General features: G+C 50.1%; 1 protein-coding gene across 1 annotated transcript in view; it reads left to right on the forward strand.

The window, feature by feature from the left end:
* Positions 1-6,318: 6,318 nt before the first annotated feature.
* The window catches only part of LOC130129663 (guanine nucleotide exchange factor VAV3), a 127,699-nt gene continuing 114,925 nt past the window's right edge, over positions 6,319-19,092 (forward strand). Inside the window, exon 1 of the mRNA XM_056299253.1 lies at positions 6,319-6,863. Coding sequence (XP_056155228.1) covers positions 6,657-6,863 — 207 coding nt within the window. The 5' untranslated portion in view covers positions 6,319-6,656. The remainder of the gene's footprint in view (positions 6,864-19,092) is intronic.

Raw genomic sequence — 19,092 nt, forward strand, 5'->3', positions numbered from 1 at the left:
CCTCTTTACATTTAGCTTGCCAAAAACAAACAGCAAAAATGGCCAGTGTCCAATATGTTTGTGTGTGAGAGAGAGAGAGAGAGAGAGAGAGAGAGAGAGAGAGAGAGAGAGAGAGAGAGAGAGAGAGAGAGAGAGAGAGAGAGAGAGAGAGAGAGAGAGAGAGAGAGAGAGAGAGAGAGAGAGAGCTTTGAGGATTTGGATCATCTGGCAGGACGGCGGAGGGAAATGTGTAGGATGGCGGGGGCAGACGCTGACCCCCGACACAGTAATCTGCCTCTGCACCGCCCCACTGGCCGGGACACAAAGCCCCCCAGTGTCAGCCAAGTGTTTTACACAACTCATCTGAGACAAGACGTTTGTGGGCAACTTATTTGCAGTCACAGAAAATACACGTTCGCGTGGGAAGGGGGCTGCAGCTCCCCCTAGTGGTGGGTGCAGCCCACCCCCCCCCCCAGTAGTGACAGGTGGCTATGTAACATCTTAGACGCAAGAGCTATGCCTAACTTTTCCTAACGTACAAATGCAGAAAAATAAAACAGCTTTATTGTAAACAGTGGGCGGGGCTGTGCTGTATTGTAAACAGTGGGCGGGGCTGTGCTGTATTGTAAACAGTGGGCGGGGCTGTGCTGTATTGTAAACAGTGGGCGGGGCTGTGCTGTATTGTAAACAGTGGGCGGGGCTGTGTGGAATGTACATGTGTAATAATGAAGCGAGGAAACACTCCATTCCACATCTGCTCCACACGCGCCTCACAAACCAAACAATGACGTCATACTGTAGTGACCGGCGAGGCGGTCGCTCTGACTGTCGGCGGCGGTTCTGCGCTGGGGGAGTGCAATGGCTGATGGGATAGTTAATGTTAGATTTAAAGTTGTGTTTTAATGACGTGGCGTTCATGCTGTGGTTATTCTTGTGCTGTTGCTTTGGGGGTTCGACTCAGACTAAGTAGGAGACCGTTTACTGACTGTAGGGCAGTGGGGCTGATGTCGCCACCTGTTGTCACATGGAGGAGGGAAACACTCGTTACGTCGTTGTCAGTTCTGGTCCGTTCTGGCCGGTGTGAATAAAAGAGCCCTTCCGGGGTCTTGTGGTGTACGGGGCACGAGAGTTGAGATTAAGACGAGATCTCTGCCCCTCGACTCGTTCTTCCATGCCGGCTCCCCACAATACTTGTCGTTTTAGTTGGCAGCCCCCCTACTCAAAACATCTTCCTGCATGCCTGGATAGATGCCCTGCTGAGCTCCTATCCATCCGAGAGTCACCCTGTGTTCGGAACCGCCTACTAACGTACTGTAACATGCACGGATAAACAGACTTGCTAGCCCTTGGCTAACGGGTCGGACCCTTTAGTCGAATGGTTACGTAGTTGCCCGTAGTGCGGGAGACAGGGGTTCGAGTCCCAGCTGCGGCAGTTCCCGGCTGCCCCCCTGCATTCGCTACAGTACTATTCATACCAAGTATGACGTCAAAATGAGTATGTAGCGCGTTCCAACTGCATAGTATGTGGGGCATCCGGGTAGCGTAGCGGTCTATCCCGTTGCCTACCAACACAGGGATCTCCGGTTCAAATCCCTGTGTTACCTCCGGCTTAGTCGGGCATCCCTACGGACACAATTGGCCGTGTCTGAGGGTGGGAAGCCAGCTGTGGGTGTGTGTCCTGGTCACTGCATTAGCGCCTCCTCTGGCAGAACACAACATTGAAAGAGGATAACAGAATTTTAATGGCATTATAAAATTTATGAAAACTACGATGTGCAGGACGCCAAGCAGTGTCCAGACCCCACCGGAACAGTCCAGGACCCAAGCCATGCGACCAGCATCGCCATGTTAAAAAAAAAAAAAGGCATCAGAGAAATCCACCGGATGCCTTGTGTAAACGCTCTAACGTCACGTGGGCCCAGCACACGGCCAGTAAGACTGGGAGCAAAAGGACACCGTTGGTCTGAGTCATACTGGCTGCCTTCCCAGTCAGGATGAAGATGATCTGGGCTTTAGGCGTTTTGTCTCTCTTGTGTTGAAGAGTGACACCGGTGGAGTTTCTCTGCATTCAGTCTGTGTGACGTCACGCATCACTCTTCCAGCAGACTGCATGGCGCCTCCTAGTGGCATTACAACAGACATACAGAAACACAGCGCTCAGACATATTACAGATCTCGGTATTACAAGCTACAAACCCACAGACACCTTACTGTAACCGAGCTTAATGACATTAAGAGGAACTTGAATGTGTCGTCAGTAAATTGTAAGGCACGGCAGCTGTGCTCCATAGTGCAGCCATAATAGACTAGAACCTGGCAGGGGCTGAACAAAGGCCACCCTGACAGTTTCCTTTCAGCAGCTCATCTATTCTTTCTATCCCCATGAACAAACTTTTGATTTGACGCCTGGGCACAACCAGACGACACGGTATCCAAGGGCAATTTCCATTTCCTTTCATGGCTGACAACAGTGCCATATTCACATGGTGGTACTTGCACTGAAAGGAGATCATTATGGCGCTTCATACTAATTGGTGTTGAATGCAGTGTTCTCGTGGATTCTGCTAGCAGAGACAGCTACAGCTGCAGTGGCTGCACACAAGAAAGTAGGTGAGGTTAATCATGTGGAGTTTTTATCATGTATGTCATGACATAGGCCTACATACGCACTCTGTGCTGCAGGTGCTAATCACATCCACGGAAAGCCTCCAGACAGGAGTAGGCAGGAAGTTAGATTTTTTTCTATGACAAACGTACCGTTCCTTCCATTTTAATTCAGCGTGACTGTAGTGACAACCTCTCTGACAGTTTGAATCCAGAGGATGTCGGCGTAATTGCTGCGAACATAATTGGCAAAGGCCGAGGGAAACTAAAATAATGTTCTGTTGTAATTCCACAGCAACAGGAGCATAATGTCCATGACAGAGTGCGCTGCCGCTTCACTTTTTCCGGCTAGATAGCTCAGCGAGCCGTATTACTTCACTCCATTTCCCCCTGCTCATCCACTGTCAGAGAGAAGAGGGTGAGGCTGCAGAGAAGAGGGATTACATCTTTCAGTTGTTGAAAATCTAACTGTAATGATAACAGATGTCTGGTTTTATAAGACTATTCTTTTGGCATTGTCCACCTTTATTTCCTAGTGATAGTAGAGAGAGACAGGAAAGAGCGAGGGGATGACATGCAGCAAAGGGCCCGGGCCGGATTCGAACCCAGGCTGCTGCAGTAGGGACTCAGCCTTATGAGGTACCCCTGTTGTTATGGACCACATGGTTCAGGTCTTTTCCACTTACACAACAACCGCTTCGCTCGTGCAGTCACAACTATAACCACTTATAAACCCCTCGTGATGTTGGCCCTGCTGTGAAGTGGCACCCCAACACTGCAGCAGGAAATACGAGAGGGCAAATGTACTGCCCTGAAACCACTTGAGGAAAAACACGTAGGCATTTGTGAATGTACCAAAAGCCATTTGTGAGTCCCACCTGACGTGCAGTTTTTTTTCTTCTCCCCCTTTTCTTTTGGACCCGGCCAATTACCCCACTCTTCCGAGCCGTCCCGGTTGCTGCTCCACCCCCTCTGCTGATCCGGGGAGGGCTGCAGACTACTGCATGTCTCTTCCGATATATGTGGAATAGCCAGCCGCTTCTTTTCACCTGACAGTGAGGAGTTTAATCAGGCGGACGTAGCGCGTGGGAGGATCACGCTATTCCCCCCAGTCCCCCCTGAACAGGCGCCCAGACCGACCAGAGGAGGCGCTAGTGCAGCGACCAGGACACATACCCACATCCAGCTCCCCACCTGCAGACACAGCCAATTGGCTCTGTGCATAACTATAGTCCACTGACTTGTTACGTCCATAACTATGAGGACGAGTGTCCTCATCCTCATAATTGTGGACCTAACTTGATATGTACAGCTTGAAACTTGTCGCCCGTTTGCTGGGAGGTGCAGGTGAAAGTTTGTCGACACTTCTGTGCATGTCGTTGACATTTATCCATGGTAAATCTTGCAGGCATCGCGAAAATATGCCATTGTCAATAGCACACGCCAACAAACGGGAAGCTGGTGTGACCGCTGCAGTAGACACCGGAAGTCAGCGGACTACAGTTATGGGTAACAGGGTAACACGGGGATTCGAACCTGCAATCCCTGTGTTGCTAGGCAACGGAATAGACTGCCACGCCACCCGGACGCCCTGCCGTGCAGTGTTTTATGGAGGAATTTGGCAGTTTTGGTCCTCCACAGTGTTTCCGCAGTGCACTGGCATAGTCACGGTGAAATAACACTGACTGCTTGTGATAGCATCTCAGTGCGGTACACGAAAACCAAGTCAAATCTGACTCGCAAAGGTTCCCTCGTCCGTTTCTCAGTAGCGCGTAACTGACAGCCACAACTTGTGCCAATGGTTAGCCCACTGTGCTACCACTGGCATCTGATCACCGCAGCCCATGTAACAGGGCTTTAGTTAGCCTACTACAAGTATGTGTGCATGTGTGTGGGAGGGAGAGGAGGGGGCAAAATAGTGTTCCTTTAATCCCGAGCACAGGATACCTTACGCAAGCTCACCTCTGACCTTCTACGGGTATGAATGCACTATATTTTCTAGTACATGTCTTTATGATCACACAAAGTACTCCCCCGGACAAATAAGGTACCTGACAAGATGACAGTATACAACTATTATATATATATAAATAATATTATATATATATAAGGATGTAAGTACACATGTAATTTAGTGGATGGATATTTCAGCTTCATCAAATACACTTTGTGTTTTAGCCTCTAGCTTTTGTTTTTGCAGAGGCGGGCATAAAACACACCCGGGACAAGTTGGTCTGGACTGTTGGGTGTGGAAATGTCGTCTGCACATCAAAAACCCCTTGTTCATGTTCATGATATTGGTAAAGGCTTTCTGTCATCTTCCACTGTACGTTAACGATCCGGGATAGCTAGACCGGCTAGCCCTTGGCTAACGGGTCGGACCCTTTAGTCGACTGGTTAACGTAGTAGCGCGTGGTGCGGGAGATCCGGGTTCGCGTCCCGGCTGCGGCGGTTCGCGGCGCCCCCCCCCATTTGAGATCGTAATGGCTGCAGCCTGCGGGAAGGCGGAGTTGGACCAGCCCACTGGACCAGCCCACTGGACCAGCCCCGCCCATAGGGGGACGAAGCACAGTGACGTAATGAATGCGGGCAGGGCTGGTCAAGCCCGAATTCGCTACTGTAAACTACTAATAAGACCCGTTAGCCCCCTAGCTAGCGGGTCTGACCCGTTAGCCCCCTAGCTAGCGGGTCTGAGCCTTTAGCCGAGCGGTTAGCGACGCCGCCTAGTGGCGCAGTACAGCCCGTATCGAATCCCGCACCGGGCAACAAAGTAACCGCTTACACTACGTTGGTGCCGGAAGTGGGATGGCGAGGCCGTGAGGCCATCGGAAGCGTGCGTGCGTGCTCCCGAAGGAGGAGGGGGGGGTAGTGTGACGACCGCGGACGAGTAGACCCGGTCGGACCCTTTAGCCCCTAGCTAGCGGGTCTGAGCCTTTAGCCGAGCGGTTAGCGACGCCGCCTAGTGGCGCAGTACACCCAGTATCGAATCCCGCACCGGGCAACAAAGTAACCGCTTGCACTACGTTGGTGCCGGAAGTGGGATGGCGAGGCCGTGAGGCCATCGGAAGCGTGCGTGGGTGCTCCCGAAGGAGGGGGGCGGGGTAGTGTGACGACCGCGGACGAGTAGACTCGCTAGCCCGTCGGCTAACGGGTCGGACCCTTTAGTCGACCGGTTCACTCGCCACCCAAAACAGCACCGACACCGCACCACCTGTCGTGGCTCGTGGTGACGCTCTCCTCCGCCGCGTGTCGCCGCACCCGCGCGTATGAAGGGTAAGTCGGCGTGTGGGCTGCAGAGGCTCCCGCAGCGGCGCAGAGAGCACGGAGCGGCCCGGCAGCCAAGACCCGCAACAGACCACGACCCCGCCTGCCGCCGAACGGGACACACGCAAGCTGGGCGCGATTTGCATATTTGTCCTTTTCGATGAGCGCCGAACAATCATGCTCATAAGTTGTGGACCGCACGTGCAGCTTGTTTTCTTCCCTCCTCCGCTGTAATTTCACACGGTCAGCATGCAGACGACGGGTGGCAGGCGGAGGAAGTGTTGAAAGGGGTGGAGGGGGTGTGTGTGTGTGTGTGTGTCAGAGAGAGAGGGAGCGAGAGAGAGAGAGCGAGAGAGGAGGTGCAGGAAGAGGGCGCAGCGTGCGCGTCATTTACACCGACCGGACCGTTATCCGTGGCGCGGCGTGCCGCTCGCCCACCGACCCGGCTGCTCATCGCTTCCCGTCATTCATTCAGACCTTCGTTGATCCGGAGACGAGGGGGGGGGTCGGTCTCCTTCTTTCTCCTCTCTCTCGTTTCTTTTGAACAATGCTGCAGAAAAGTGGACTCACGTCTCACCGACGACTTTGACTTGTCGCTTTCGTTTTGCGCGGATCGAACATGGACGCGTTTCGCTGTTGCCTCCTCCACCACCTCCACCACCAGCACCAGCGTTATTATTACCATTGTTAACGGCGTGTCGTCGATCTAAAGAAGAAGAAGAAGACGAGGAAGAAGAGGAAGAAGAGGAAGGGGACTCTAAACGCAGCGACGGTTATCCCGGCGTGGTCCGGCCAAACTCGGCAGCATCATGATGGAGTACTGGAGACAGTGCGCGTTGTGGCTGATCCACTGCAAGGTGCTCCCCGCCAACCACCGCGTGACGTGGGAGTACGCGCAGGTATTCGACCTGGCCCAGACCCTCCGGGACGGGGTCCTCCTCTGTCAGCTGCTCAACAACCTCAAACCCCAGTCCATCAACCTGAAGGGGATCAACCTGAGACCCCAAATGTCACAGGTAAGAACAGATGGTCAGCACTAGGCTTGCCCCGAACTACTGTGTGTGTGGGGGGGGGGGGAGGAGGTGGGGGGGAGGCGGGGGGGGGCAACTGTCCAGCTGTTTCCCTCGTCAAGTTAAGCAAACACACGTTGCTGTGAGTCGAGTTGAACGCCTCGCTTCGTCCTCGTCCCGCAGCTTTCCCTGGGAACTTTAGTCCTAAACTATTCTGCTGCTGGATTATCGAGAAAGTGACCCCCCCCCCCACCCAAACATTGCACCGCTTATCCGTATCCTCGCAACGCCTCTTTACCGCCCCCTATAGGTGATGTTAAGCTAGCCGCAGGCCAACGCTGGTCGGCTTTAACAGGAAAATAAGTGAGATTGAGCTCAGCCTGCTCACCCTGGGCTTTATTCTGGTAGTTTATGATCAGAAGCCACTGCAAACACACCAGCTGCTCATAACTTCCAGCGGTGAAGACGTATTTCACAGTCTCCGGTCTGTATCTGTGCCTGTATGTATTTTAGTTAATCACGACTGTCTGTCGAATCCATCATTTAATACCGACGCTTCTACACTCACATTATTCACACCTATTCCACTTAGCAGACGCTTTTATCCAACGTGACCTACAAGAGCTCCAGTGATTAGCAAATTAGCATCTATGTTGACGTGTTAACAACTGCCATCATACAGCGCTGTACAGTAAGCATCACAGTAGTACTACGTGAAGTAGTAGTAGATGTATGTGCTACACAGTACTCATATCGTCGACCAGATTATCAGGTGATGAGATTCAGATCCGATCAGATCAGCAGGAAGCAGCCGATAAGAAGATCTAAGTTGAAATAAGATGTACCTTCAGTACTAACACCCAGAGACTATTAGCAGTACTCATACTACACATACTGGCAATTAGCAGTACTCATACTACAAATACTGGCAATTAGCAGTACTCATACTACAAATACTGGCAATTAGCAGGACTGATACTACAAATACTGGCTATTAGCAGGACTGATACTACAAATACTGGCTATTAGCAGGACTCATACTACAAATACTGGCAATTAGCAGGACTCATACTACAAATACTGGCTATTAGCAGGACTCATACTACAAATATTGGCTATTAGCAGGACTCATACTACAAATACTGGCTATTAGCAGGACTCATACTACAAATACTGGCTATTAGCAGGACTCATACTACAAATACTGGCTATTAGCAGGACTCATACTACAAATACTGGCTATTAGCAGGACTCATACTACAAATACTGGCTATTAGCAGGACTCATACTACAAATACTGGCTATTAGCAGGACTCATACCACAAATACTGGCTATTAGCAGTACTCATACTACAAATACTGGCAATTAGCAGGACTCATACTACAAATACTGGCAATTAGCAGGACTCATACTACAAATACTGGCAATTAGCAGGACTCATACTACAAATACTGGCTATTAGCAGGACTGATACTACAAATACTGGCTATTAGCAGGACTGATACTACAAATACTGGCTCCTGTTACTTCTTATAAGGTAGTGAAGACCTGCTGTCCGAAGGCTTTTCCCACACTCACAGAGACAAAGATCGATAGACAGACAGATAGGTAGATGGGTAGGAAGGTTATTGTGAGAGAGGTTCTTGGCTCTCATCCTTTGTGAATCTTCCGCTTGTCAAGTACCATCTGCTGCAGCACCAGTACAGCCGGGGTCAGATTAATATTCTCCATCATAGCAGTAAATCTGGGCCTGGCTCAGTGACAACACACAGGGCGACGGACACTCACCTACCGGGCCGGCAGACCTGCCATGGCAAGATCCAGCAACAATAACAATGCACACAAGCACAGACACACACACACACACACATGCATGCACGCACACACACACACACGCACACACACAAAGAGCCTATTACTTTCCCAGTGGGTGCTATAATGCGGTCAGGCTCTGCAGGTCCCAGGACCGGCGATGAGTTTTGCATATCCACTTTATGGCCCACAGAGCAGCAGACGTGACACAACAAGCCCTCCGAGCGCACCGCCGTCACAGTGTCACGGTCAGCGCGGTACGCTTTCTCATTCGCTGCACAACTGAATCACATCTCTGTTGGTTCAAAGTGATTGCACAAGTCAAGCGGGTCATTTGTGTGTCGTGTTGTTGCCCCGGGGCTTCCTAATGCTTTCAACCCCAGTGGACAAATTGACAAAGGATATTAAAGTTGAGATGTCAGGGAAAACTAGATTTGTCGCTGTAAGAGGAGCAGCTTGACCGGTCCATTTACTGCCAGAGGTTACGGGCTCGGCCATCGGCTGTCGTTATTGACAGAGAGAGATGGGTATTGGGCGGCGTGGGCTCCCTCCATCATGACATAATGACACACAATGGCTGCCAGGCGTAAGTGGCTTGTGTGCCATACATAGCCCCGGTGCCTCGGCCCGGCCTTGCCCGGCCCAGGCCGGGTTATTTATAGGCAGGGCTCGTTTTCTGCATGGGCGGGTTGCCTAAGTCGCTGTGATGCAGGGATGACGGGCCACTCGCAGGCCCAAGTTACAACATAATTAGACATGTACGACCACAAACGCATAAAGAATGCACAGAGAAAAGCCAAGCCAGCAGGCATGCACACTCACACTGGGTTGTTGTTTTTTTTGCACATACACACACCCACGCATGGCTGCACACATTTACACACACACACACACACACACAGAGTGAATGCAGATGCAGTGGGATGCTGGGTGTGTAACCTACTTTAAATCCATGTCAGCGGATCATGGGGTTACTCGTTCTCCTCAGTGACACGTGCACCTTGTGATACACCTGAGTAGCTCCACTGCTACTACGTCACTGTCTAACAAAACTGGGTTGAGAGCGAGGACAAAACAAGCCCAACTTTCCCCCCTCTGTCTGGAGGTGAAATTTACATAACTGAGGGTGGAGTCGCTTCCTCGCCGCTCTGCATAATTCATGAGAGCCGTGGCAGCTACTTTATCATTAGCCAGTGACAACACATGGGACGCCCACCGTGCGCCTCACCCAGGGGACCTCTGAGATGGAGAGACAAAGGCGGTGAAGGGATGGGGGCTACAAAGAGCCCGTCTGGCCTCCCTGCGCACATCTCCCGGGACCAGAGGGGCCCTGAAGGGCCGGCCCTGCTACGCCGGCGTTCGCCGTGTAATTAAAGCCCGGTGCATTTGATGCTCCCGAGGGGGTCACATGGATGATGATGATGATGATGATGATGATGATGATGATAGCTAGAGGAAGGGCTGCCGCCGTGACTTATGAGCTAACGCATGACGAGCAGCAGAGTTGGGAGTGTTTTGGTGATGTACACCGTTAAGTCTTTTGTTTAAAAGAGGATATTGACCCTCAAAGTTACCCTCAGTGCAGATGGCTCATGCTGCTGACTGAGGAAATGAGCTACACTGTAGCCGTCATATGCTGTGTGTGTGTGTGTGTGTGTGTGTGTTTACACTATGAGAACATGAAATGAACGGCCCCATTTACAATGTTTCACACAACTGGAAACCTCTTCACATGTATTTTCTGGTTAATCATCAGCAAAACAGTGAAATGTACCCTGGCTTTGATCGTAGTTTTACAGGCCCCTAATCAGCCAATTACAGCGTCTAGACATGGGTCAGCCACGAGAACCGAGCTGCGCTTTCCTTGTTTAGTGCACCACATAACACGTACTCACTTTTTTTTATGTGACGGAGATGTGTAGGCTGTTAACATAAGAACACCGTTACCAACCCCAACCCAGCAGCAGCAGCACACAATGTCACTCTCTCTCTCTCTCTCTCTCTCTCTCTCTCTCTCTCTCTCTCTCTCTCTCTCTCTCTCTCTCTCTCTCTCTCTCTCTCTCTCTCTCTCTCTCTCTCTCTCTCACACACACACACACACACACACACACACACACACAAGAGCATGTACAGGAAATGAGGAAATGGAATAGAGGAAGGAAGGGAAGCTATGTAAACATGCCTCCTATCAGACTCAGGCTAAAGTGCTGTCACACACACTGAAGACTGAGAAACACTCCTGCAGCCTCTTGTTGTACACACCGCAACCCGCACACACTCCACACACATGCAGAGAGAGAGACAGAGACAGACAGAGAGAGAGAGAGAGAGAGAGAGACAGAGAGACAGACAGAGACAGTGAGAGAGTGAGAGAAAGAGAGCTAGAGAGTGAGACAGAGAGAGAGAGCAAGCAAGCGAGAGAGAGCACGTGAGAACGAGCAAGAGAGCAAGAGAGAGAGAAACAGCATGAGCAAGAGCAAGAGAAAGTGCAAGAGAGAGAGAAACAGCATGAGCAAGAGCAAGAGAGAGAGAGCAAGAGCAAGAGAGAGAGAGCAAGAGCTAGAGAGTGAGACAGAGAGAGAGAGCAAGAGCAAGAGAGAGTGCGAGAGAGAGAGAGAGCTTGCATGCATGTAGGGCAGAATTAGGCCGTTTCCCATTGATAATAAACATCCAAAATTCTGGATGCACCTTAAATCAAGTCCCCACCACACATAGCAATTTAAAGCATTCCAGATCCAGGAGGTAAGAAAGAGTCCCCTCAGTCAGCTGGTTGTGAAACTAACTGACCCCGTAACCACTGACACAGATGAGTTTCAGACCAGCACTGCTAACCAACCACAGACTAGAACCACATCATCACACAATGCAAACACTCGTATGTGGAACACTGGGGCACAGAAACCAAATGACAACACAAAGCAGAATGTTATGGGGCCCTAAAGAGAGAACACAAACTGGCTGACTGTCTGTCCACTGTCAGAGACAGTCAGCACAGACACATCCTTACCAAGCACAGGCTCACTGACCACAGCCTAGCCACTGACAAGGGCAGACACACAACACATCCTGGCTACCAAAAGAGCAAAGAATATGTGGTCAGTGTACGGCAGGTGAGGTGGAGACAGAGACGCACTTCCTGCTAAATTGTGAGAAATTCCAGAGCATAAGAGAAAAATACCAGGAGACATTTGAAAACCAGATTCCACATCTTGTACTCCTGGATGAGAAAGAACAATGGCCACTTATTTTAGGAGAGGGTCAAAGGTCACACCTTGCAGCACAATGTGTCAGAATGCCATAGACTATAAGGGTCAGTGAGTGACCAACACACCCTCAATTACTGTCAGTTGCTGTTCAAGTGCTGTTCTGCGTTCCTGCCAGATCTATCTATTCCTTTTTATTTTATTTTATTTATTTATTTTTTTGTTTCTTTTTGTTTGGTACTTTGTTGACCTGTTTTGCTGTCACCTGCTTTGGCAACATTGTAATTAATTCAGTCATGCCAATAAAGCATCACTGAAGTGAATTGAGAGAGAGAGAGAGAGGTAGGAAGAGGAACAGAGAGTCCATTCAAGGACTCAAATACAGATAAAGAGAAAACCAACAAATTACTATTCATGATATATGAGGTTAGCTTGTGTGTTAGTGTGTATGTGGTATATGTGTGTGTGTTTGTCTGACCCGCACAGAGACAGACAGATAGAGGGAGAGAGAGAGGCAGATACAGGAGATGGGAAAAGGAGGGGTCCATGATATCATTCCTTCATCAGCTGACATTAAATAAAGAATACAGCTCACATGTCCCTCCAAACCCACCCCACCATACCTACCCCATCAAACCCACCCCACCATGCCTACCCCATCATACCTACCCCATCAAACCCAGCGCATCATACCCACCACATCAGCTCTGCAGAACCTAAACTGGACCATTTTACAGCATACAGCACCGGAAGTCTGGCTCCCACTGCCCCCCATAAAAACTCCACGATCATCATATGTTTGGAGAATGGGTTAGTAGTGCAGCGTAGGTCGACTTAAAGGTGTGTGTAGACGTTTTTCACAAACATGGCCGATGTTCTTCTGCTGGGTCTTGGTCAAAATTGCTTTTCTCCATTGCCCGCCATGTTAAAGAGCCCACTTTCTGCAGCCCTCGTGGTGTGTTTCAACACAGTCTGCACCCTGCACAAGTCCACTTTCTGCAGGCCCTCGTGTTGTGTTGCAACACAGTCTGCACCCTGCACAAGTCCACTTTCTGCAGCCCCTCGTGTTGTGTTGCAACACAGTCTGCACCCTGCACAAGTCCACTTTCTGCAGCCCCTCGTGTTGTGTTGCAACACAGTCTGCACCCTGCACAAGTCCACTTTCTGCAGCCCCTCATGTTGTGTTGCAACACAGCCTGCACCCTGCACAAGTCCTGTCGACACGCGGGTACTTCATTAAACTATTCTTGCATCATAGCATGCATCAAGTGTGTTACTTCCTTCCTTCACACACTTGTATGTTCATCTTGGTCAGCAGCACCTCCCAGCAACGGTATGTGTTGCTCTGCTCCCATTCAACACAGCACACAACACAAGACAGCTGTTTCACTGACACCTCCTCATGTTTCTGTTGTCAGACAAATGTAAAGAAAAAAAAAAGTATTTTATCAAGTAGTACAACCCTGCTCCCTAGGGTTGTACTACTTCGAGTACTACAATCCCACATAGTGTGATACACTGTGCTGAAACACAAAATGAGTGACAACAGACTGAAATGAAGGTGACAAAGTTGTGCGCAATCCTGGCCGACTAAGATAAAGTGATGATGCGTAATTGCCTGCAGCCCCCCCCCACACACACACACACAACACACACACATGCACACACACACTGCACACATGTACTGCGCGCGCACACACACTGCACACACACTGCACACACACACTGCAGACACACACACATACACTGTACAAGCAGTCTAACCCAGAACAACAAGAGAACCTGTCTCCACCCATCGACCCCTGTCATTTCCTGCCCCCTATGGACAATGCTGGATGTGAATCATTTTGGGTCCACACACATGCCCCCCCCCCCCCACACACACACACACACACAAGCAGCGAGAGGGGAAAGCAATGCTGCTGTAATTTGTAGTAAACGGCAGACGGAGCTTGGGTCCTGTCAGGTCTGTGGAGGGACGGCGACGTGTAGCGGAGCAGGTACTCACTACTGTTAATCCTCATCAGCTCACAACGGGCCGCGCAAAACTGTCCGACAACGTGGAGCGGAGTGGTTTTCCATATCCACACTCGTCAGCTGTTGTTAATTACGGCCAGCTGGATGGAGGCCCGTGTCATAAAGTCAACACATTTCTCTTATCGATGGTGAGCAGCTCTTGGATCTACGTCAAGGCCTGTAAGTCCACGAATAGTCACAGTGCATCTGCCTGCTTCCCTGTTATTGTGATCTAGGGATGAACATGTGTCACCGTGGACACCATGTGCATCAGTCACAATGTAAAGGACGCAAGGCGAGGCAAACTGGTCCCATCAGTCATGTCGGGCTAACACCTGTACTGCCTGATAGAAATAAAATCCAGCAAGGTCTGCTTTTTATGACTAACTACAAGAAAAATATTCAAGTGCATCTGACAAATAATACAGTCTGGTTTAATGACTTCTTGGACGAATTTCTTTTTCCTGCCTCTAAAGTCCCCTGAATCATTACTAGACTGATAAATCCTTTTTAAACTGAGCTTTGAAAGTTGAAAGCTGCAAATTTCTGGTGAAATTGTGCAACTCCTTGTTACTGTTTCATATCGTAAAACACGTCCCGAGTGTGTCCGGTTTGGGAACCTCAGAATTGCACCTCCGCTCTTCGCAGATGATGTGGTTTTCTTGGCTTCATCAGAATGCGAACCTCCAGCGCGCACTGCAGCGGGCTGCAGCTGAGTATGAAATGGCCGGGATGAGAGTCAGCACCTCCAAGTCTGAGGCCATGGTGGATTGCTCCCTCTGAGTTGGGGATGAGTTGTTGCCTGAAGTGAAGGAGTTCCCAGTATCTCGGGGTCTTGTTCACAAGTGAGGGCAGGATAGAGTGGGAGATTGACAGGCGGATTGGTGCAGCATCAGCAGTAATGCGGATGTTGTGCTGGACCGTTGTGGTGAAGAGGGAGCTGAGCCGGAAGGCAAAGCTCTCAATTTACCAGTCAATCTTCGTTCCAACCCTCACCTATGGTCATGAGCTTTGGGTAGTGACTGAAAGGGTGAGATCGCGGATACAAGCGGCTGAAATGAGTTTCCTCTTTAGGGTGTCTGGGCTCAGCCTTAGAGATAGGGTGAGGAGCTCAGACATCCGGAGGGAGCTTGGAGTAGAGCTGCTGCTCCTTCGCATGGAAAGGAGCCAGTTGAGGTGGTTCGGGCATCTGATCAGGATGCCTCCTGGGCGCCTTCCTTTGGAGGTTTTCTGGGCACATCCAACTGGGAGGAGACCCCGGGGTAGACCCAGAACTCACTGGAGGGACTACGTGTCCAATCTGGCCTGGGAACGCCTTGGGATCCCCCAGCAGGAGCTGAAGGACGTTGCTGGGGGAGAGGGACGTCTGGAGTGCCCTACTTTGCTTGCTGCCACTGCGACCCGACCCCGGAGAAGAGGCTGATGATAAGATGAGATGAGATGAGATGAGATGAGATATGACTAAACAAAAATATTGCAACGTTGATATTTTTCTGGCTCACTCAGCCCTGTTGCTATCTTGTATATTGCAGCCACACCTTCGTCCATCGTGGTTTTATGCTTCAGGTGGCTTACCCAGCTGCAGAGTGATGCTCTGCATCTGTGTTACATCTGGGCCAGTTTGTTATAAAACACATCTGGACATTGCTTTGTGTGTTTGAGCTTAAACATCTGTAAGAACTGGGATGGATTCAGTCTGTCAGCCAAGCTAAATGCAGGAGATGACAAAAACTCAAATGGGAAATTAATACATTAGAAGTTCCTCAGCCCATAAGAAGGCAAAAATCTACCGAGAATTTGTTGTATGATGGATTAAGGTGGAAATCTATACTTCAATCTGAAATCCCATCTGAAAGCGTCCAACTCTGAAGGAATATGCTGTCAAACTCAAGAACCATAAAATCATCAGATTTACATCAACCATAAAAGCCCCAGATAGAGATATATAAGATATATCATATTTTTATTTCACGTGTAATGTGCCCTGCTACAAATGCCCTGCCTACAAGTCCAGTGAGCTCAGGGTTCCTGTCTGTCTACAGCGCTAAACCAAAGGTGAGAGCTGGTATTCACATGACTGATCATGACAGTCATCATATTTCCATGAACATCTTTCAGAATACTTCAACATTCATGGCACATGATGATCTTCCTTTTCACAACCGCCTGTTGCAGGCCTGGATGTGCACAAGACCAGACTTCAACACCAAAACATGGTTTTTACCTTCCTTGTACCGCTAGTTTTACCTGTCGATTCATTTGATGCAATCTAAAGGCCCATTATTGTTCCGGATTGCACTGACATTTTATTTATTTATTTGGAATTTCCCCCCTTTTTCTCCCCAGTTGTACTTGGCCAGTTACCCCACTCTTCCCGGTCGCTGCTCCACCCACTCTGCCGATCCGGGGAGGGCTGCAGACTACCACATGCCTCCTCCCATACATGTGGAGTCACAAGCCACTTCTTTTCACCCGACAGTGAGGAGTTTCACCGGGGGGACGTAGCACGTGGGAGGATCATGCTATTCCCCCAGTCCCCCCTCAAACCTGAACAGGCGCCCCGACCGACCGACCAGTGGAGGCGCTAGTGCAGCGACCAGGACACATACCCACATCCGGCTTCCCACCTGCAGAAACAGCCAATTGTATCTGTAGGGACGCCCCACCAAGCCGGAGGCAACACGGGGATTCGAACCGGTGATCCCCGTGTCGGTAGGCAACAGAATAGACCGCTACGCTACCAGGACGCCCCATCTGCATGTAATCTTGGTGCATTCTACAAATCATCTTGTGATCCTCCAAATTCAGCTTGCATCCCCCTGCGGTCAGTCCCGACTGTGTTGAGGAGCACTGACCCCCGGAGTGTGTGTTTGTGTGTGTGTGTGTTTGTGTGTGTGTGTGTGTGTGTGTATCTTGGCTGCCCACATTGATTTGGTTCTGAATAAAGGATGCCACCTGTCAGCGAATCCACACCAAATTGCTGCAGCCACGCATGCCACGTCTGCTCAAGGCACCCATGGTACCCCATTTAAAATCCTAACGCAGCGTAGTGCAATCCCACGCTCTCGTTCCGCACTGTCATCCTGATGACATGCATATTCATGAGCTGTTTTATGCACGGGGACACTGGCACACAGCTGCGCAACGGCAAGAACGCCAAACCGCGCCCCAGCGTGCATCACGTGCACCTACGCACTGGTACATACATGCAGATGTGCACACATACATGGAAACACACACACACACACACACACACACAGTACACTGACCTCTCATTCCGTCACCAAGGCAACAGCCTCTACCAAACTGAGCTGAAAGGCAATACTTATATATATATATATATATAATGTATAGGCAGGACATATTCACTGACAGGGACGTACCTGTAACCAGTGTTTACTGTGTTACTGAAATCTGCTTGAGATACTTCAGTTAATCAGCAAAGTGCTGAGTGCTTTACAAGTCAATACCACCACCCCCATCACACACACACACACACACGCACACAGAGCCACAATCACACACATTTTACTGTAATAATAATCATTGTTATTGATGTTTTGAGTGGATCCTCATTCGTACTGCAGCCAAACCAGAACTGGTACACAGTACAGCGGCCTAGATGTGCAGTTAAAACCAGTTCACATTTGGTTGCACAAGAATGAGGTCAACAGTTAAGCCCACCGGGTCGTCTTGACGGATTGAAGCATGCAGCGGGGTATCGGGGAGGACAGCGAGCAGTCAGGTTTCGAAGAGACCGCAGTGGGCGGCAGCGGTGTGTCTGCAACCTTTATACCTCCACATCCACTCCACTGGAAACCTGGAGCCAGGCCAGATGGACACTGCCATATCGGGCTAAGAATAGACGTAACAGTAGCTTGGGGTTTGTGCCGGTGTTTGCATGCATGCGTGCATGTGTGTGTGCTCGCACCACACTTGGATTTTGCAGAACGTGTGCATGAACATAGTATACATGGCTGTTTCTGGAGCCAGATTAAAGTGCCATGCATGTCAGTAGCTTATTGACTGCTGGATCCAGTATCACACATCCGTTCCAAGTGGTTGGAGATATGTATAATGCATCCCGTGCTGTGCCACCGGAGGTGGGAGTGATGGATGGCTGCTGTGTGCTGGAAATGTGAATGTCCTAATTCGTGTAATGGAGAAACAGAGAGCCAGGGACATTGCACATGTGTAGATGTAGAGGCGTCGTGGCACAAGCCTGCATGATGGAGGCGCGCGGCCGTGAGCAAACGTACACGTGTGTAAAACACACACACACACACACACTTGGAAGTCAGACACCAGTAAACCAGGCTCTCTCTCACCTACAGCAGCTGGGCTATAATTCACTCTCTTTAACTGCATTATTTCAGAGCAGGAAAATAAGGGCTGGGGAAAAGAAGAGAGAGGAGGCGGGGGCAGCTGTCTGTTTTGTGGTCACGCTCCCCTGCAAGGATGTGCACTTTCATGCGTGTGTGTGTGTGTGTGTGTGTGTGTGTGTGTGTGTGTGTGTGTGTGTGTCTATGCATGCGTGCACCTACGAGTCTGCACCATTCATGAGTACCAAAGGGCTTATATGCCCTTCACACGCACCCCTCAAAACGGCAACCGGCTCTCAACCAATCCCGAACCCACATTTCTTCCTTTGGTTCTTTTTTTGAATGAGCGTATAACTCGCCGTCATGCGATAAAACAACGTGAAATGCAATACTCTGCAGGATGGGACCGAACCTCCACATCACGACCTACAACCCTAATTCAGTTCATGTATTTAGTGGGGGGATGGGGTTAGCTCCGAGTAAGTGGGGGGCAAAGGGTTAAAGCCAGGATTTAATGGAAAATGCCTTTGGAGACGTTTGTTCTTTCCATCCAGTGCAGTGTTGGTGGTGGTGGTGGACGGGGTGCTACATGGGGGAGGGGCCGTCTCCTCCCCCCTCTGGTCTTATTGCCTCTGGCTGTACATGGGGCAAATGAGAGATATCGGAAACTCTCAATTGGATTACAGGTCATTGTGGGACACGCCACAGCTGTGCATGTGCCGCCGAGGGCCCCTGGGCATGGTGTTCATATCTTATTTACTACGTGAGGAAATTGTTTTCACGCTTTTAGCTTATTGGGATGAGTGGACAGTATGAAATCAAAAGAGCACTAAGAGAAACACTCGTCTACGTCAAAATATTGTGCTTCTCTTTTTAAGCTA

Source organism: Lampris incognitus, chromosome 19, assembly GCF_029633865.1.
Source record: "Lampris incognitus isolate fLamInc1 chromosome 19, fLamInc1.hap2, whole genome shotgun sequence".
Classification (NCBI taxonomy): domain Eukaryota; kingdom Metazoa; phylum Chordata; class Actinopteri; order Lampriformes; family Lampridae; genus Lampris; species Lampris incognitus.